Source organism: Mugil cephalus, chromosome 10 (genome assembly GCF_022458985.1).
Source record: "Mugil cephalus isolate CIBA_MC_2020 chromosome 10, CIBA_Mcephalus_1.1, whole genome shotgun sequence".
Lineage (NCBI taxonomy): Eukaryota > Metazoa > Chordata > Actinopteri > Mugiliformes > Mugilidae > Mugil > Mugil cephalus.
In genome coordinates, this window is record NC_061779.1 from 17,313,277 (window position 1) to 17,334,789 (window position 21,513).

At 45.6% G+C, this 21,513-nt stretch overlaps 1 protein-coding gene across 1 annotated transcript; it reads right to left on the reverse strand.

The window, feature by feature from the left end:
* Positions 1-2,385: 2,385 nt before the first annotated feature.
* On the reverse strand, positions 2,386-21,228 carry cd82b (CD82 molecule b). The gene is made up of 9 exons (XM_047596279.1): positions 21,067-21,228; positions 15,563-15,635; positions 14,455-14,527; positions 9,985-10,109; positions 8,680-8,754; positions 7,243-7,341; positions 5,803-5,976; positions 5,222-5,305; positions 2,386-4,385 (listed from the first exon to the last, which is right to left on the reverse strand). The coding sequence occupies exons 2-9, from the start codon at positions 15,623-15,625 to the stop codon at positions 4,308-4,310; spliced, it is 771 nt and encodes a 256-aa protein (XP_047452235.1). The 5' UTR covers positions 15,626-15,635; positions 21,067-21,228; the 3' UTR covers positions 2,386-4,307.
* Between the last annotated feature and the right edge of the window lie 285 nt (positions 21,229-21,513).

Below are 21,513 nucleotides of genomic sequence, written 5' to 3' on the forward strand. Positions count from 1 at the left end.
TCTCGTACGGGGGCACTGTGACTCACACTGCTCATTTCTGATTAGAGCTCCTCGGGCTTAAAAGTAATCTGCACCAGACAGGGGCTAGGGCCGGCCAGTTATGTTATTATACGCATCTATCGGGAGACTGAGCACACCGAGCGCACACAGTTTGTTTATGTGCGATCGCTCGGTGAGATCGAAAACAGGAAAGGCAGCGAGGGTCTGTTGCGGGGGCAGGGGAGGGACCGGGTCAGTCCACAGGTGGAGGTGGGGTCCTGCAGGGGGGGGGGGGGGGGGGGGGGGGGGGTGGGACTGAAGGGCATGTGGGGAGGGGTGCAGGCTGAGCGGACACAGTGTGAACAGGATGCAGGGGAGTGGAGGGCAGCAGGCTGTGGGGGCAGCTGCACCGAGAGCTCACTAAACCCCCTCACTCACTGAGGACAAATAGTTACAGAGGGAACATCCTGGTAAACACGGAGCTTATTTGCATGCATGAGCTCAGCGCCAGGGTGTAAATAGATGTTCCACATCATTACAAAAACTTTTACCTGCCTGTCAGATGTTCTCGGGAGGCACCAACACCCAATCTCTTTTCCACATCACCCCCGGTTCCTGAGTGCTTAATGAACACGAGGACCTGACATCTTCATTATTCGTTCTTCTATTTCATCGGGTCTCAGTGGGATCATCTTCTGTCCCACTTCCTCTGCCCTGCACGCACTGACTGACAGCTATGTGGAAAAAACAGAGGAAGCTTTCCTTCCTCATTGTCTTTCACCAGGACAGAGTGTGAGTGTGTGTGTGTGTGTGTGTGTGTGTGTGAGAGAGAGAGATCTGTTGAACCCATCACCGGTAGCAGTAATCTGTCCTGCTGCTACAGACACATGTTTTCCATAGCCGTGTGCAACAAGAAAAATCGAAATCGTGCGCAACTAGCGACTGCTTTTCAGCATTAATTATTCCAATTTTTATTTTTTTTGTCTTTGGAAAACACAGCAAACCCCTTACTGTTTTGGAATGTGACATCTGCTCTGCTTTTGTCCAAATATACTGAGTTCAGTTCACTGTCATGTCTGACAAAGAAGAGAATCAAAGTAAAGTGCCCATCAGCATTTCTCAGGGTCCAACCCGACGCCTTCAGACTGATTAAAAATCCTGGCTGCAGAGTAATTAGAATTACTTCATGATTATTGTCTACTGATCTGAAGCAAATCGTCAGTGATCAGAAACTGGAAGCTGGAAATGGTTGATACACTGCATGCGCCTGACTAATTACTTTCCTACCTCTTTAGGATTTATCAGATTACGCCACTGTTGATTAATTTGGTGACTAGCTGACCACATTTTCAGCAATCAGGTGGATATTTCTTCTTTCTGGTGATGAAACAGTGAAGTAGTTGAACCAGATTTGAGTTCAGGGGCAGAAAAAGAAGTGGAGAAGAGAAAGTGACTATTTCACAACCTGTTTCAAAATCTCAGCACAAATGTTAATACTTTCTTTTTTGAGTCACTCTGATGTTTCACCATGAGGGACTGTATTATGAAGTGTTATTGAATAAGACTCTGATTTTGCAATAGTTTCAAATGGATTAATTAGCTCTGTGCCCATAGTGCATAAGCATTGTGTTGTGTTGGTCGGCAACTAAAGAGGCAAAAAGTTTTGGGAGCTTTTCGCCCTAAGTTGTTGTTCAGCTCCAGTGTCATGTTCTAAATGAGAAGCTGAAGCCCTCTGAGCCCGCTGATGAGACGTAGCTCTGTTGCGTATTTTAAAAACAGTCTCCTGGGAGAACACTAAGCTGTACTCATTATGCCGAGGTTAAGTGTCTCAGACAATAGTGGATTAGTCCGCGCTGCGCCGTGTTGTTTTGCTTAAAAGCATCGGAGTCGGTGGTGAGGCATTAGCTTCTGGCGTGACATGACATCACAAGGCTTCTTTTCCTTCATAAGCGTCATTGCTCTTTTTGAGTGGAGCTCTTCTGTGTTTTATTGCGGAGGTAAATTCCTGTTAAAGCACTCAAATTTATGTGCGCGCAGCTCTTTGTTCTGCAGAGCCACGGGGTAGTCAGACTACATTAACACAAAGACGAAATTAGGGAAATAATAAAAGAAATGCATGAATTAGCTGAAAGGTGCAGAATAAGGTACTTAATAAGCAACTTATTAAGAGTCAGGAGGAAGCCCATAATTATACCTGCAGCTTTTATCAAACCGATTTGATTGACATAATTAATCCCGTGATGAAAAATCTTTCATTTTTAAATTTAAAACAGTCATTTTGCTCATTAAATGCATTTTCCACTTCCAGCTGGAGACACTGTTAGAGATATGCTGCCATCTGCTGGTTGCTTTAAGTATCAAACCTGACATTTTACCACATGGAGAAAAATCAAACCATAAGCAGTCTCACAGAATATCAGTCTTTATGTGAACAAGTCCTGTTGGTACCAAAGTTCAAAGCAGTACATAAAAGAGGTTAAAGGATTCTAGTTGTTCAGATTTATTAATAGTCTCAGTAATAAAGAGAAAAAAAAATGTTTCTAAAAATGGCTTACAGGTTCACAAATATTGTTCTCTACTAATCTAACTTTTGTAAAAGTGTACAAAATATTTTAAACAATAAAAAAGTCTTCATTATCAAGTTTAAATTAAGGTTTCATAAAAAAGGAGCCTTGCTATTTGTCACTTTCCTCGCTTTCTGCGACTGCAGCACGACGAATGCGATCTGAGGACTCGTGTGAGAGGCACGGAAAACTACGCAAAAGTGCAATCTACCCACTAAATAATCCATAAATTCAGCTGTAATAGTGTATTCGGAATGAAATTGAAGGACTAAGATAAAGAGATGGCTAATAAATGGGATGAGGAAATGGAAATGCTTTTAGGGAAGATTAGAGAAGAATGAGGCCGTGGTCACAGTGGTTGAAGGAATTCTCTGCTTTTGCAACTTACAACAAAAACCAGACAAATTACTTCAGTAAGTCAGTCAGAGACGGGAAAATACACTGTGGTTACCCAGCTGCCATTTTTAAACATTACTGCTATGAGGGTAAAAACAAACCTTTTTAAAATAAATGTCCGTGTGAGAAGCTTAAGATGCAGATATTCGGGGCTGACACTGCAGCCCGTTTTCTCGTGGAGCTCCTTCCATCCACGCTAAAGAAATGAAAACATGGCTTTAAGGGTGACGACAGACTTTCTCAAGGTTTCCAATTTCTCTGAATACGACAAAAATTGCGCTGACAAGCTGCTGTGGCAGCCGCAACAACAGAGACGAAACATAGAACAATAGGACTCTTAAAACAAGAGCATATGTGGGTGAAAGCGTTCCCATACAAAATGCTGACGAAGCACTAAAGTGCTCTGCTCCCTCACAGAAGTCATATATACAGTTGTAAAAGAAAAAAAAAATACAGATGTCATGAGAATATATATATATATATAAAAAAAAAAAAAAAATGAAATAAAATACTCACTCAACACATCATACACACTTACTTCAAACAGACCCGGTTGTTTTGAAGGGCTACTGGTTACCAGTCGTACACAGCAAAGAGGAAGACGTGATTTAGAGATGCTAATGGGGGACGGATAGCAGGAGGGAGGAGGAGGTAATGGTGGCGAGCGTTAAAGAGGTTAATACCAGGGCTACTGGTGGTAGGAGCAAAAACGCCCACCGCAGCAGCCCTGCCCTGGGCCTTTCCTCCACCCTCTGCACCAAAAATACCAGCTGCAGGATCACAGAGTGGCTTTAATCCTTCAGAGGGTCGACCGTGCAGACGCACACACACACACACACACACACACACACCCTCCCTCCTGTTTCCCTCTCATCTCCCTACCTCGGAGTCAAAAGATGCTCCGGCTCTCAGCTCACCACATATCACTTAAAGTGCTCTCTACATACCACGATTATAAGCGCTTGATTGAGGTCAGCCAATAGCAAAAAAGAAAAAAAAAGACATTAAAATCTTGAAGCTTTCACACACAGTATCATGAATGTCTTCTTAAAATAACACAAGGGATAAGACAAAAAAAAAAGAAAAAAGATCAACTTATGTCCAACAAGTGTGTCAGGCCTGACTAAGAGGTGTGTGTGTGTTTGTGACTCTGTGGGACATATGGGGCGTGAGAAATTTGCACAGCTGTGAAGACCTGGGAAGCTCAAATGGTGCAGACAGCTGTCTTAATTCGTCTGTGTGTGTGGTGTGTGTGTGTGTGTGTGTGTGTGTGCAGGAATGTGAGGCGAGGAGAGAGAGAAAGAGAGAGAGAGGGGGAGAGTCCGTCCATCTGTGTGTGTGAGATGCGATGCTGGCTCCGTCCTCAGCTCAGTACTTCGGCACTTTGGTGTAATCCTCCTGGACGACGCTCTTGCACAGACACATGGAGAGGATCATGCCGAGGAGCTGGAGGGAGACGGAGTCGTCAGTTCAGTTATCAGAGCCGAAACTGACTAATGGAGCCATTAAACTCATTTACAAACAAGTGTTGGAGCGCAGACTTGTCTGCGGGTTTGTAACAAAAATGTTTTTAAATGCTCTATGATGGCGGTGCAGAAGCGGATTAAATGCTTGGTGCACATTCACTGGATTGGCAAGGAGGCACCGTCTTAAGATATTTTATGGCTGATGTTTTATTCCTTGTCCTGCAGACAGTCTAAGCTTTCCTTCCGTTGTATTTCTGTCAAAAATGAATCTGGGGCCAGGAGACGGTTAGATTTGCATAAATAATAGAGGACTGGAGTCCACATCCACGCAGTAGCTGCCTTTATGCATTTAAATAGAAGCGCAAAAACAACACATGGTTTTATGTAGAGAGATGTACGGAGTCAGACCAGCTGTTTGACTCCGTGTCCAGCTCAGCAAAGAGGCTGCGCTTTTATATTTAATAAACTTGAGAGCAGAAACTGACGGGAGGATTTATTAGCCTTTGAATCCATGGCTCCTGGGTACAGTATACAGCTGCTGATTGATTTGCTCTTTACCAACAGCAACACCAGCTCTGCAGCGTGTTCGTGTGTGAACGATTGAAGGGTATATCCACCAGGGGGAGGATTACAGCCTGAAAGTGGAATATTTACCACGTAAACGTCTGCAGTGTTTTGCATTGTTGCGCCGTGCAGCGTTTCAGATTCTAGATAACCTTCGCTCCAGAGGGAGACGGGACACGTCCGCAAAACGTGGCGTTTAGAGCACAGTAAAAAAAAAAAAAAAAAATCAAGAGGAGCAGATGGATACTCTACCTCCACGACCGCCACACCGACACAGATTCCCAGAATAATCCCGCAGTTGTCCAGGAGCCACTTTTCCACGTTGGTTGCGCAGCCCTGCGGGAGAGGACGAGAGAGAGAGGAGAGGTTTGAGGCCGATAGGCAGAGACAGAGAGAGAGATGAATGACTGCGTGATCCCGGCCGGACATGAGCAGAGCCTTTTGAAAACACGACCGCTGCAGAAGAATAACAGGCTTTGGCCGGGCTGGGAAAAATGGTGGAAGCGGGGTGTCAAGTTTCTGAAGCGCGCAGACCAAACAGCAGAACGGCGGAGCTTTCCTGGTGTCGGAGCAAATCACACGGACAGACGAGTCGCCTCAGCCGTCACTGATCGCTCAGCTGATTAAGTCGGGCCACGCTGAGCTGGCAGCCGCAGTTACACAACGACAGTCGCCAAGTTATGCAATGGCTGAAGGTGTGAGGTCTGTCAGAACAATGCAACAATAACCCCAAGCCTGGTCTGGACTTCAAGATAAGCCTCGTGGGACCGGGCAGCAGTTAATACGTCAGACAGCACAGATTATGAAATATGGGTGAAAGGAAATGGACGCACCGTTTCATAGACAGGGGGGTCTTGGGCCAGGTACTCGCACAGGCCGACTTGCTCTATGTGGGTGCCAGGCAGGGTGTCATTGCGACACGAGCACGAGTACAGTTTCTGGGTGCTGTTCTTGATCCAGAGGTTCTCGGACCAGTTTCCCGGACCCGTCCATCCACAGCATTTCATCTGGAGGTCCGCAACAGAGACAGAGAGGACATAAGTCAAAAGGCAAAACAACAAAACAGAAAGGAACTTAGAAAGGAGGTTAATGGTGAAAATGGGATTGGGGCAAAACCGGGAAATCTGGTTGGCTCCACGAACGAGAATGTTTGCTGTAATGTTTCGAGGCCAATCACTTCCTGGCTGATGTTTCCGTAATGATCAGGGGGAAAGAGGCTTGGCAGCGAAGAGCGAGCGAGGAGGCAGTCGGAGGTGGGGGAGAAACGATTTGAGTAAGTTCAACCCAAGTGCAAAACATTCCCCGACTCGTAGCGCCTGTGCAGTTTCAGTTTTGTGCGCCGTCATTATGAGACATCCGACAAAACCTGCAGCCACCAGAAAAACGGCGAATAATATTTAGTTTGAGTACAACAAAGCACCGGAACTTGGAAAAACTCGGCGGCGGCGTGTTACTCTCGAAACGATGTCTGTTATTTAGAACAGGGCGCAGACATACAAAGTTTCACGGGGATTCCCTCTTCAGCAGACAGGCTTGAAGTCGAAGCTTAAAATCTGACCTGCTGGCTAGACACCACTAAGGATAAGTAAAGGAAAAACTCATTGTGTAATTTCGGTGAAGTGATGAAGTTCAGTTCACACATGTGGAGTACAGCACGGGCTGGTTTTTAAGAAGTGAATGTAATCTGTCACTACGTGTTATTTGGATTTGCCTTCATACGTAATGCACGGACTGACGAGAAATGATTCAGCATGCAACCGGCCTTCACAGTATGAGATGTTGTCTAATGGAATATATTTACCTTCACTCTCCTGCAGCCGTGGCAGAGCTGTGTTATGATTACTCAACTGCAGTGAACTGAACTGAACTTTTGCAACACATGGTGAAACATGGAGTTGATTTAACTGAACTGCAGTCAGCAGGGATTCATCAAAAAAATGTGTCTTCGCGTCACTGCGGTTTGAATATTTTGTTACATTTAGGCTTCTTGCGTGGCGCATAGGGAGGAGAGGAAGCAGCACAATGAGCTGATTGATGAGGAGCAGGAGGTGGCAGACTGAACTCCTCAGCATGGGATCGAAACCTGCTGTTTGTGTTCAGTGCGATAGGAGAGACGGTGACGAATCGAACCGGGCGCGCATGCAGGCAGAGGAACAAGTTGCTCTTTGTACGTGTGTATCTTTGACAAAGCGGTTGCTCTGTAATTGTTTGCGGTAACAGCAGGTGTAGGCAAATCGTCTAGAATGTGTAAACGGCTTGAATCATCCACTCACAGTCCTCTGAATGTAGTCCCAGGTGTGCTCCGTGGTCTTGTTCTGGCCGGTGTAGTTGATTATCATGCCCTTAATGATGTTGGACATCTCGTATTTCAGCTGGGGAAGAGATGAGAGAACATTATCATTCGCGTGAAGTTAAAAAAATCCACACTACATCTTTTCCCTGCGTTTAATATCTGCATCTGAACTGCACAAACGCAGCCCAGCAGGAGGACGAGGCTGCGCGTGTGCGCGCGTCAGACCACAGGGCGAGCGGTGGCAGCGCCGCGGCCTCGGAGCTCGGCAGGAGACGAGCGAGCGCCTCGCCCTATTCTGGGAAAGGGCACCACCCAGCCCTGTGGTGATCCTTAAACACAGGGAGCATGTAGAAGGCTGCGTACTGTACACACACGTGCTGTACGCGGACACAGACACACACAAACTTGTACATGCTGTGCATGCTATGCTTGCTGGAAGGCTATCAGCACCTATGCTGAGTCATGCAGGAGGTTTATCAAGAGGCAATGGCTTTTTTAGTTTTTGTTTTGTTCTTGTTCAGAGGTTTTGAAACCGGTCTGAGGCGAGTTCAAACAAAACACTCCTTTTAAAAAACAAACAAACAAAAAGCTGTTTCTATTATTGAAATGTTCACTGATGTGACCTCTAAACTTCAATTATCACTAAAAATGTGCCTAATGATCCACAGATATCTATAAATTGTAATTTATAACCAGTGGTTATTTATTGTAATAAATAACCAGTGGTTTTCCAGTGTATTTTGCAATGCTGCTGCAGGCGATAGTGTGCTGTGTTTGCTTAAGGTGCACTGCTCATTATTTGTCCTCTAATGTATGCACTGGGCGTTTAGCGATCCTATCTGTAGGGGGCAGTGTGTCACCAAAGGCTAAAAGTAGAAGTAGTTTCTGTCCTTGGGTGATAATTAATGTCTCAGATGTGATAATGTTAGTCAGAAATGATTAATATATCAGCTTTAGAAACACTCGTTCAGTAGGAATGTGTCTGTCGCCTCTGCCTCTAGCACAACAACAAAAAAAACATTATACAAGGGGAACTAAGTTGACGCTGAAAATATTCAATAAAAGCATGTGTACTACTTCCTCTATAGTTCTCACTCATTGCACCTGCTTCATGCTTCTCTCTACCACTACTCAAAGCCAGCTTCCTTCCTGTCACTTTCCATTCGTTGACAGATAAAAACGATATTTCGTCACAGGATGCAGGGGCCCCCCGGCGCGTTAAGCTAAGGCGTTACAGTTGTGAATGGCACTGCGGTGGGAGAGGAAAACATGAGACACGGGGGGGGAGGCCACGTGAAGGAAGGTCAAAATGAAACTTTAAAAGGAAAACATCCTCCAGAGTGACTGAAAGTGAAATTAAGAAAGGAGGGAAGGGAAAGGACTGCAGTTTACAGGGCATTCAGAGGTTGTGTCTTACCCGGTCCCTCTGGAAATAGATGAGAACTCCAGCCGTGACCTGGGCAACGAGGATGAGCAGCAGGCAGGTGAAGTACTGTGGAGGAAGGAGGCAAATGTCAGTGAATGCTCTTAAGAGGCCTATTAAAAAGCAGCCAAAACCGACATCTCTTCCAACGGCAGTGGCCCGAAGCGTGTGGTGATAAGAATTATCATCTGAATCTGTGGCAAGTTACAGCTCAGTCAGTTTAAACTCTGCCCGTCTTGACAGTTTTGCCTCACTCCCCACGGTTATTTCTGGCTGCAGCAGGCAGCAGAAGGTGCTGAAACTCCAGCGCACGCTACCTGCTCAGCACCAACCCGCACAGGGGAGCGCTGCTGCTTGAGCCGCAGCCAAAACAAGTGTTGACACCTTGTGTCCGCTGTCCCCATGAGGGGGCGTTATGACAGGTTAATCTCTCAGACAATGTTACCTTTGACTTTCAGCTTTCGCTCACTTGCAAAGAGATTAGGTGGATGCACGAAAGCCCTCAACAAGAAAAATGTAACTCATTAGAAAATCGCTCTACGGTTTTATGTATATATTTTAAGTGTGTGTGTGTGTGTGTGTGTGTGTGTGTGTGTGTGTGTGTGTGTGTGTGTGTGTGTGTGTGTGTGTGTGTGTGATCGGGGTCTGCTGCCAGCTGGTCACTGTCGCCGGGGTAAGTAGGTCATGGCAGTTCTTCGGTTAACCCCTAGCAGGTTTAAAGCTGCAGAGGTCAAGCACCCATCCCCGCTCTAGCCGTACCCCCTACCCCTGGATTTATCCCCCTCCCCACCTCCCCCCTCCCCTCAGCACATGCTGCGAGCAGAAATGCTGAGGGGCTTTACTGTCAGCAGGAATCTGTCATGTGTTCTCAGCCCCCGTTTGCATTTAGGTGAATGCACGAAACAAGCGCAGCTTTCGTGTGTTTTAAATAGCAGGAGCGCACGTGTGCAAGCACACGGACTCCAGGGCCCGTGCATAGATGAAAACATCATTCTTGATTGGAGCGGGTAGCATATATTTTAAGTGTTGGCTTTTTTTTTTTTTTGCGCTGTTACTACGGACTCGTTGAGATGAGACGGGCTACGAGGGAGGAGAGAGATGAGAAATGACATCGCCCACGGTCAGCGCCGACGAACTCTACGACAATACTGCGAATTTTAATTTTAATTTTTTTCCAGTGCGGTCATGACTGAGGGCGCTAGATTTTAATGCGTTTCTCACCCTGTGGTGAGGGCGTTAACCCTGCGTCTGCCTCTGAGAGAAAGAAACATAGCGTCAAAAGTGTCAAAAGTGCCTCACCAGGCCCAGCAGGCAGCGGATTTCGTAGATGGCCCCTATGCAGCCGAAGAAGCCCATGGCCATCGAGAGGGAGCCGACTCCGATCAGGATGTACGAAGCCACTTTCACGGTGTCCGACGATTCCTCTGGAAGGAGACATAAACACAGGCAGAGAGTTGAACCACTGACACCTATGAGGGGGGCTGCAAAGTGTCTGCGGCAACAGTTTGACGTAAACAGTTTATTTCAATTCACAGTTTACCCCTATGCACACAGCACGCACGGAAGAACGTGTTTCTTCTTTTAAGGTGACAAGCTACTGAACTCTGCCCTTGTTTTTTTATTTTTTATTTTTTTACTTTAACCACATAGTGTGGCTGTGAACAAATGAAGCTCAGAAGCTCCTTCAGAACAGAAGCATGTTATACAGGGTAAAAGCAAGAAACACTACACAGAGCAAACTTCCTATGCTGAATGAACTCAGGGCATCCGAACGCTTTTCTCCCACAAAAAGATTATTTTCAGACAGTAGGCCACCAGAGAGTCAGACTTCAACACGCACCACGATGAAATGATTTCTCTGGTATGCAGAGTGCAAGAGGTTCAGGGGGATGACGGCTGAAAATGAAGAGTGGAAGACTGGAGAGGAGATAAACCGGAGCCCCTCCGTGGCTGCGTTATCTGGGGCTGGAGGCTGCTCCAGGGAGTGAGAGCTCACCCTGCGGACGGAGCCAAAATCCGAGCTTCGCCAAACTGCTCCAGGATTCCCCCCGAAGCCAAGCAAAACCGGGCAGAGCTATCGGATAATTTAGCCCCAATCATCTGGTGAAGCAGAAAGCAGCTCCACCACCGCTGCTCTGATATCCGCCACCTCCATGTTTCTTTCTGGCTCGCTCGCAACAAAGCTGATTAGACTATTTTTAATACCCATGTCATTTAAGGCGCCGATTCTTTAAGCTCGCGTAAAGCGAATAATTATTACCCCAAAACAAGTTCTTCCTTTCAACTGTAACACTCCCATTCCGACTTTCTGCCTGTATGTGGAGAATATTAGTTGGTCCTGATGAAAAACTCTTCGTGAATTTACGCCACCTCACTTCAGAGAACCCTCAGTTTTTTACATTTATCACGCACACGTTATTACAGTTTGCAGGCTCATAAATCTAACATCTGTTGGACTGAGCCACATTCCGAGGCATTTCAGCTTCTTTTTCGAAATTTTGAATCAATACCGCCAGTTTACAACGAACATGTTTGTTGCAGCAGACTCCGATGCCAACGCCGACAGCGCTGCTGCCAGCGAACTCCACGAGCCTGCACAAGGAAGTCACTAAAATGCACACACGATGCTGACTGTACATGAGTGCATGTTGCGGTTTGAGAAAATTTGAAAGCTCGAACGTACTTTGTTGAACATGAGCGCAGCGTTCATGTGGCTACAGGGTAGCATTTAAAGGGAAGCGGACCGGCATACTGTACGTTCTATTTCCAGCACACTGTTGAATATTGAAGCGTGTTATTTCAGTCTCTCCCATACCCACACCCACACAACAAGTAGCATCTGCAAAAGCAGCAGATGTCCGCATGTTTTCGCACATGCTAATTACCTGGAGGATCGGGGACGCGCATGGGAGTCGTGCGCATGTGTTGACTACTGACATGCTCTGGTTGGAGGAACAACGCTGACAACAGAGGGATGTAAAAGATATATTCCGCTGTCCACTGTGCGCAGAGATTATACAGTGTTACCCATGCAAATGATTATTAATGCTTGTGACTATGATGTATGCACATGTTTGTGCTTGGTTACCACGCAACCCACTGCTGCTTTACACCCGGGACAGGAAATGTAACCACAGAAAAATGATCAGCCCCGTTATTTGCCCGCAACGCTTTCAACTGAAGTCGTTTTATAATATTCTCGTATTCGCACGTCGGTGCAAACCTGGCTGTCTCATTTAACCACGTGTAGCAGGAACAAAAAACAATGCGAGGCAATTAATCAGCTCAGCTGTTATGTCTTTATCAAAGCCTGTGCAGGTGTTTCAGTGCAGCAGATACTGTTCTTCACGGGCCTCCTGCTTTACCACTACAATCCGTGTTCCTTCAGTGGCAATTCCCCTATAGTCAGCATGTGTTCGCCTGGCTACTGTGCTGTTCGGTCGTGTGCTATGGCAAGTTTCCATGTAGGTCTCTGGTAGATCTTCTAAAATAGTTCCCTGAGTGGTTTCCATGGAACTTTCCATTTAAAGAGGAAAGAATTATGGTGCCGCTGAAGAAGGCTGCGGAGGGAGGAGGGAGGACTGTTTGGTGCTGCAGCTCCTTCTGTAAACACGACCGGAGCCACGCATTCAGCTCGCACACGGGCGGCGAAAAGTCACAGCCGCCACTGCGTCCAGATTGAAAACGTAAACAACAGCGGGCCAGCTTTTGCGCTGAATTCTGAATTTCTTCGGGGGTTTGAACCTTCCCAGGAAAAACTGTTTTGCGTCCAAGCTCTCTGCTTCCCTCCTCATGACTTTGTAAAAGTTTCTGGATTAATACGAAGCACATTTCCGCACTGCGCCCTGGTGCACTCTCTGGCTCAAGTATCTCCTTTCCAAGGCAGACTTTTGTTTAAACATAAGGCAAACTGTGTTTTGGCAAGGAGCAGCAAGATGAATTCAAGGCATCATGGGAGTGGAATAAACTATTAACGTCGCTGTATGGACACAGAGGGGTACACACTGACTAAAAAAAAAAAAATTGAGGGAACCACATCTTTGTCAAAGTTTCCCCGCCTGGAGTCACCGGGACAGCTGCACAGGCCTCTACTAATATAACTCATAAAGAATGGAAACTAAAAACACAGAGATCCTGTTTATGGTCAGGCAACGGTACAACTTCTGAGGGGAACACACAGAGTCAATAAACAGAGTTGCCTGCAGCTTTTGTTCCCCTTCGCAGTGATAAGAGATTTCCAGTGGGTTTTAGAAACCCAGAGAAGAGCGGAGGTCGACGCCTCCGAGGTACAGGCGACGAAAATACATGCAGGAGAGAAGGTCACCCCCCCCACACACACACTCCCCTTATGGGAGCACCATTGTTAGGGTATCAGTGGTGAATCCTGCCATCTCTGGGAACAGCTGCACTGCCACAACAATAGGCTCTCGGATGGAAGGGAAGATGGACGCTGAGCTGTCTTTATTTTATGGAGGCCGGACCAGATAAGCAAAGCTTAACTTAATAACAACCTTGGAGATTCTGGCCTTGAGAGCTGGAAGGGAAACACAGGACTCAGTGTGACTGGTTTAGGGCACGAGGTCAGGTCAAGATGTTTCTGTGAACCCCCCTCCAGTCTAAATATACATTGTAGTATCAACGCACCACATTTAGCTGTGGGTGGCGAATAAAAGCTAAAAATCTGTGCTTGGCTGTTAATGCTTCTTTCGGCCTTTGATTATTCTCATTTTTGTTTAATCCATATTGTCCAGGTGTTGGAAAGTTTCCATAAGTCATGATGATGTCCATGTCTGTCTATAGAGATTGTTCCATTAATGGTTAAACCCAAAAAATATTCAGTTTACAATGATATAAAAATATCATTCACAATTCACTTACTTACAGTGGTGTGGCAGTGATACAGGAGTATCAGTGTCAGTGAAGGTAACGCCATATTTGAGTTCCAACATGTATTTAATTGCCAGACAATAAACTAAAAGAATTAAACTGAGAGAAAACTCAACTGTGGCTCTTGGAAATCCTCCATGAGGAATGAAGACACTGAAATCTTTTATAAAGAGATTTATGGCAACTAAGAATTTCCATCTGCGGTTCTCCCTTTTTCATTGGGCCAGGGCGAGACCTGGGTTTCATTATGATTTCTCCTGTACCTTTGCAGTAGATAACCTTAAGATAACTCTGTCAAAAAATATGAACGTGGCTTAAAAATAGCTCCGAAAATAACTGGCCTCTAACGGCCCCTCGGAGGCTCGACGCCTGTCTCGCTCTCCGGCGTCTACAAATAGATAAACATCTGTCAAGGTGGGAGATTCCGTCGGTGTGCCCCTGCCACCTGTGAGAGAGCGAGCGGGTTTAAAGTCCAACTCTGTGGAAACTCTGGGGAAGCAAAACCATTTTTTTTTTTTTTATAGTTCAAGATGAAACAACACCATGTGCCTTGGTAAACAAAGTCTGTCAACTGCCTTCACCGACCTGCTTCCCACAGATGTGATGCCAGCGTGTGTCTATGGGACAGCCTGAGGTTGTTACATTTTTGGCTTTGAGTTCCATGGGAATGAGTTAGATATGAGATAAAAAAATAAAAAATAAAAAATCCTCTGCAAGCTGCAAAAACCAGGGCAAGGTTTTTAAGATTTGGCTCCAGATCTCCGGTCTCTATTTCCACGCCTCCCTGAGCTCAGAGTGTTCAGGTCAAAAGTGATGAATGTTTTCTTAAGTAAGCGTTTCTCTCTAATGGATGTGTCAGCAAAGGGTGTTGCAAGCACTTACGTAGAACGGCAATGAAGCTCTGGTTATCAAAGAGGACCCACAGCCCGAAGCCCATTATCAACGCTCCGAAGATCTGTGGAGGGAGAGAGGGAGGGAGAAAGAGAGGAATCAAGCTCCAAACCTCACAGGAGAGCAAAACACAGAATGTGCGCTGGTACGACTTAAATGGAGGAATTTTCTTTTTGCTTCCTTCCCGCCACATCTGGGATTAATCAGATCCTCTCTCTGTCTTTCTCCAAAGAATGTGGAGAGGATCGAGAGCGTAACCCTGATTTCTGTTCCCACCATAAACACCCAGTGTTCGACAACTCAATCTTTTAGTTTTGTTTTTTTTTCTAAATAAGCGGTCAGAGCAGTCAGAGATGAGCCTGCGACGTTATGTCACAGAGTTACCCCCGATGTATCCTTGTGATGAGGTTCGGCTTCAGAGCATCAGCAGGGCCTTGTTTAGGAGTCGTGGGGCACTGTAGCGGGGGCTTTATCCTTAGATGAGAGGCTTTGTTGATTCATCAGTTTTCCGCTTGTGCTGTTCCCCCTCTTTAGCCCCTCAGTGGTAATTAGAGCCTTGCTTAAGAGCTGTTCATTTGGAGAGACTCATTAACCCACCACTTCCTGGCTTCCCCTAACCTCCGCTAGCCTAATCTGTCCATGCGGACAAATACTGACAAGGACACGCGCTTCCTATTAGACGCCGGTGGAGTGTTCACTTCAAAAGGCCTGCGCCAGGTTTACGGCCGCAGACTCATTGGAAAGGTCTGGACGTCCTCGCGGAGTGGGTTTTAGGAGTCTGGAGTTTCACCAACCCCTGGACTTTATGTTGTGACCGGTGTAGGAGAGGGAAGGAAGCAAACTGGAAACATCTGCGGTTGTTTAGACCCGGCTGTTCTGCAGAGTCACGGTAACGTTTCCCCGTCTAGCTCCGCAAGCCCATTTGCATAAAAACACAAATTATAACCCGAGAGGCAACAGTCAGTTGAAGTTAGCGTCACGTGTGTCCAATTTAAGTGAGGTGGCACAGCGCACTTATTGTTCTACCTTTGGTACATATCATGCATGCATAGCAGTTGCGCCACCATGGCAACCACACAGTGATTGTGAAATTACTTACGAAGAAGAGGAGGTTGAAGAGGAATAAAAAGTACTTGGTGACGGTGATGCATCCTTTCCCCATGGTTGCGTGTCTGAAAGCCAAAAAAGAGAGGAGAATTAATTGGCCAAGTCGACTTCAGCGGCGTAAAAACTGCGGCATTCTGTGGGAATGAGATAACAACAAAGAGGGACGCGAAGCAGATTTAAGATGAAGAAACTGTGCAATAAAAAAAGAAGAAACGTGGGCCGTCGGCCTCCGAGAGAGCTTAATAGTGAAAGAGCCACAGAAGAACGACGACAACAGGAAAATGTGCACAGTGGGGGGGGGGCTGATTAAACACAGCCTCGGCCTTCAAAGCGGCAACGTCGGCCCAATTCATTTTCAACAGCCACGTTTCACCAGCTTTTAAAGGCCCGGCCTCCTCTGATCCACACTTTCATGAGGCTTTATGACAATACGTGAGAGCAAGCTAGTTAACAAATGCAGTTTGCAGTTTTTTGACAGAGGAGGAGCCGGCCCGGTTTGAAAGACTACCACTAAGTGATAAGTGGCGAAGTCATGATAACTGTGTGGAGACCATAACAGCTCGTGTGGCTACATGCTATTGTTGTCACCCACAGGAACAGGGAAGCTAGGCCCATCTACAGCTTTATTTACTGGCTAGCTTGGTTAGGAGCTGCGTTTTACCAACAGTTTCGAGACGAGTCCACGTTCAGTAGGTCTGGCCGATATCATATGACCGAATTACCCACATTAGCGTTGTGAATCAGACCCTCGAGGCAGGACTGCAGCTGCCTGACGTTTTGAGTCTGCACAACGCCGCCTGCGCTCTTTTGAATTCACTTTCCCCCCTCACACTCGAGAGTTTGTCTCCTACATGTGTGACTTTCCTGTGAGCGAGGTTTTCCTCTGAGAAAACACCTGTAGGTCAAGTCAGCGCCACACGTACAGTCGCAAAACTCTGCCGCGAGAGCCCTCCTGGCAACGTGACTCGCAGCCTGCGCTTTCGCAAAGGCCAACGAAAATATTTAACACAACCAGACCCTTTCCTACACAGTGAGCGCCGAAAATATAACCAGCCATTGTGGTTATTGAAGGAGCCTGAAAATATCCTAGGAAGACAACTCCCTGTGTATCAGATTACAGCTGTGCTCTTCTCTTTCACTTCAAAAACTGTAGCTCCCTCCCGGTGTCAGCACACAGAATGGTGCGGGTTCAATCTGAAGGATTATTTTTAAGGGATTTGTGATGTTTGCACCTTTTTTTGGGGGGGAGGAACTAAGGCTCAGTCAAACTTTCTATGCTGTAAGTTACGTTTAAGTCGCGTTGGAAGCACACTCGAGTGACACGCAAATAAACCGTGTTTACATTGTCTCGTTAAGGCGCCTGTCTTCCTCTTCAGCTGATTAGCAGATATGCAAAAAAGGGAAGCGATAATTTCACATTTCTCTTATCTTTCAGACGTGCTGGTACGAGAGCAAGAAATGCCTATTTTTAAAAAAAATGACACAGACTTTTTAAAATTAACAGCACCTGACCAAATGTACTGATCTTCAATTTGACTCCCAGCCCAGACAGAACTTTGCAGTGTGTCATTCCTCCACCACCTCCCCCGCCCCCTCATTTCCTGTCTCCACTATGCTGAACAAATATAAGGAAAAAAATAACAAATAAACCAAAATGCACATTCATGATGTGCTGGGTCGGAAGCACCGCCAGTCTTCATTTTTTTGACAGATGCGCGACCGTCACTGAACACAGAGTAAATCTAGTAACACATGACCCACAAAACTACGAATGTAAAGTTGTTGTTTTTTTTGTGATCACGTCTGCAAATAAAACCCACAAGTTAAATTTCACCAAGTGACATAGCCTACTCTCATTTGAATTTCGCACTGATAAACAAATGCTCGATGGCGCTTCTCATTCGGCGTGCTCGGCAGGGTTTTTGAGCTTCATGTCTAGCACGCAACCCGAAAAGTAGGTTTATCCAAAGACGGCTGATGACACTATTACTGACCCGCTATTAAACGTATCTGATAACCTAAATGCCGACGCAATTTCACGTTAACCAAACAGACCACGCAACAGATACCCCTGCAAAGCACATAATCCTTAAAGGAGATTGTTGGTCTTTATGTCTAGATGTTGAGCAGCCGTGCGGATTAAAAAAGGCTTAGTTATGACAGCCATTGTTTGCTGACTGAGCCCTGCCACGTGAATACCGCTCCCAACAATGCCTCAGTGCTCCTGATTGTACTTTTCAAACAACGAATGAAACACGCAAACAGGCCCAAGTCAAGTTATCCTGAAGGAGCCAGGCTATTTTAGCACGTAAGCTCACACGCTGATGAAGTGAGGGGTCGTTTTATATTATACATATATATATATATTAATTATAAGTTTCGTAGGCAAGACCAGCCACATTACAATACTCCCTGAAAGCAAATGATACTGTTCCAAGGTGAAAAGAAAAAGACTGGAAAGAGCAGTGGAAATTCAAACTGGAGTCAAAGAACAATGCCAGCAGTGCCGTTACTACCTTGTGTAACAAGTATAGTAGAAAGCTGCTGAAATCAAAGGATGATTATGGATGGCAAGGTTGGGGGCGGTTGGAAGTTTAGAAGAGGCTCAGGTTGGTGTAAAAAAAAAAGAAAAAAAGACAACAGGAAGTATTTAAAGTAGTAAACTTTCCAAAAATCCGTGACCTCACGGAGACTACTGTGTCTTTTCTCTGTGCAGCCCCCCCTTTTCCTGCCATGTGGCTTGGCACAGTGTGCGATCGCACGCAATTAGCGTTCGCAGGGGAATAAAAGAATTAGAAGTGTTTAGCTGAAATCAGTGCTTATTGTCCAAAAACAAAAAGAGCAAGTTGAGAAACACGAGGCGCAGGGAAGATTACAGCGTCAGTGGCAGATGGCTGCAACTGTGTCTGTAATGGACCCAGCGTGGATCAGCTACAGGCCTGTGGAACACAAAAAGTCAGGCAACGTGCCAGCACCTCCTCCTCCTCCTAAAGGAAATATATGACCTCATTTACACATCTGTGAGGCCATTGCGCCGGAATGAACCTGTCTGCACGATGTACAAAATCATTAATACCATAATACAAACACGCGTTAACATCTGCAAACTAGGTCCATTATTCATCTGTATTAAAACAGGATGTAGCTTGTTGACCCCGGTGGCTTCTTGACGACCACTGAAAGGTTGATTTTTTCCTTTTTTGCCTCAGTGGGAGGAAATGGTTTCATTTCATTTCTAAAAACTGTTTTTTTTGTGGGAATTCACCTTTGTGAAAGCGAAAGCATGGGACCAGCAGCAATGACCACAGATTTCACTGTGATTGACGTCTGTAAAAGCTTCCGCTGTCATGGTTCATAGGATGCATGTTATCTAGATAAAGTGTCGTCAGCTCGGTCGCCTCTCGAGTTGATTGGCCTCATTAATTTTTGTGGGATGGAGGGGATTCCCGACTCTGAGAAATGAGTAAAAAGACTAAATACAATAAAATCCCCTACTGTGGTTGGTTGCCAGGTAACCTTCTTACCATTCTGTGGAAATGATGAAGCATCACCGGCAACGGGACTAAACAGAGATTTGTGTTATCACTACCGCATCGCCATTTCAACCACTTAAAAATCTACATAGAAAAAATGACGACACTTATTTTTTGCTGATCTCTTAATTATTTGAAGGCAATCTAGGACCATTCCACCTGAACCCTGAAGCTCTGCTTCTTCAAACGTGAAGTCAATACAGGAAAACAAACACTGTTTCCGAGTAACTGATGGATCAAGTCATTTTTTTTTTCTTCCCGCAACCCAAGAGTTTGATTCCTTCTCCTTGCTCCACTATGTGCACCGGCTCGGATATTGTGTGTGTCTATCTGCTTGTAAACACCAATATTGCTCAAAAGCTTCCAGCTGACACAAGCGGAGAAGTGTGGTAACTTTATGTCACCTAGCCTGTGAGCAGTTTACTCATTCCTTCGCCTCAATGGCCGCCTCATTACAGCCTACAGCCGGGTATGTTGTAGTGAGGGCAACGGCGCTGTCAACAAGGCCCAAACATGGGGAGGACCACCCAAAGCCTGGAATTTAAATATTATTTTTATCTCGGACAGAAAACCACCATGTGGCCTGAAAGCAGCGCTCGGCTCTCGGGAGAGATTTCACATTAATTTACAACATGGTTAGTTAGATGATATTACATCCACTAGAGATGAACGGAGCAACGTCCAATTTGAGAAACAACCAGCAGAAAGTCGATAATGACATTTACTCCTAATGCCGAGAATATCAGACACACAGAGCTCATTTAGTGGCCACTAGAAGCAATTTCGAGCAGCAGTTGATGCTGAAATTCCTGATTAGTTTTACCGAGGGAAGTAAATGTTCAGGGGCACAAATAAAGTTTAATGACTCAGGCCGAGTTATTATTCAAGATGACTCATATTAAGAGCAGTGAATCAGTGTGATGGTAACAGCAGGAAATACGTCCTGACTTTTAGGTCCATCTAATAAATCTGTGCATGTAAGCATCAACGGATGTATTACACTACATCAATGTGGCAATTTCCTTTCAAAAGGTTCCTCAGGAAACATGTCTGTTTGTCGTTACTCAAATATGGTAAATAATGCTCCGCGTAGAGAGAGAGTTTTAATAAAGCCTTAGTGTGAGGCTTCACTGAAAATTAAAGGGATTAATGAAAGGAGGCAAAAATATCCTTCACTTGATTATTTCTCATCCTAATAATTTCAAAAGCAGCATGTGTGACTCTTATTGATTCAGACAACTAGCAAGGGGGCCCCTACTGACACTGAATGGAGGGGGGCCTCAGATTTCAGTGCTACGCCTCTGCTCACAGTGGTGAGAGTTGGTAACCTGTCAAAACTTTTTTTTTAGTTAAAAAAAAGCCAATAGCTTCTTAGTTTCATCTTGTTTAGCTGTGGTACACACACATTTCTGTAGCAGAGATCCTATGATGCGGACTATTATCCAAACGCACCGTTTATTTAACTTACCCACTACAGTTCGCTGTTAATTCTTTAACCCCTCCAGCACAGAAAATATATAAAGAAATATATAAAGAAACAATCAAGACATAAAAACCTGACATGTTTGAAACAGCTGTTCAACTACTAGATGACTAATGACTACGCGCTAAAGACGTGACTATGGCACATTTTAACTGTCAAGAGTTTTCCTCTTCTTCTGAAAACTCCGTCGTCTTTGTGAACTTGCATCAACACAGACCCAGCATTTCATTTATTTATTTCCCACGTCTGAAAAGTTAACCGAAAGTTTCCTGACTCTTTTTTTTATCATGTCAAAGACTACGGGACGTCTCAGGAAGTCATCTTCAACTCGACTCAGGTAGGTAACACGTTTGTTGGTAACTCGTTGTCTGTTAGTTTAATGTAAATACTGAAGCACAAAGACACACAAAGACATGTTCCCGTACTCTTAAACTCGCGTTATTACTGGCTACGAAGGTGTAGGGTATGAACGACACTTACTTTTTGTTGGTGTTTCCAGAAGCGGCTGGTGGAGGACGAGTCTGTCTTCTCTGCTGTACGAGACTGAAGAGACTGGTGAGAAACGTGTGTTGAACCGTGTCTTTGTGTGTGTGTGTGTGTGTATAAGACTGTACAATTGTTCACACACCCCACCGTGCGGTTGTCGACATGGTTGCGCCTCTTAACCCTCTCCTGCCTAAACCACCATGCACAGCTACCAGCAGACCACAGGCAGGGGGCGGCCCTAGACTCTGAGGGGCCACATGTTGCTCGAAGTCAAGTGTCAAACATAGGGCCCGCGGGCCAAACGTGGCCCGCCAGAGGGTCTAATCTGGCCAGTGGGATGAATTTACAAAAAAATGTCATTAACATTTACTTCAGTTTTCCAGTAACTGCTGTATAACTATAACACAGCACTGAGACACAGGACTACACACAAACTATACG

Coding starts and splice junctions, on each gene's coding strand:
- cd82b (XM_047596279.1), bottom strand. CDS start 15,625: ATGGGGAAAGGATGCATCACCGTCACCAAGTACTTTTTATTCCTCTTC. Junction 8,755..9,984: donor TCCGCTGCCTGCTGGGCCTG/GTGAGGCACTTT, acceptor CTTCCTCCACAG/TACTTCACCTGCCTGCTGCT. Junction 5,977..7,242: donor GGGACTACATTCAGAGGACT/GTGAGTGGATGA, acceptor GCGGACCTCCAG/ATGAAATGCTGTGGATGGAC.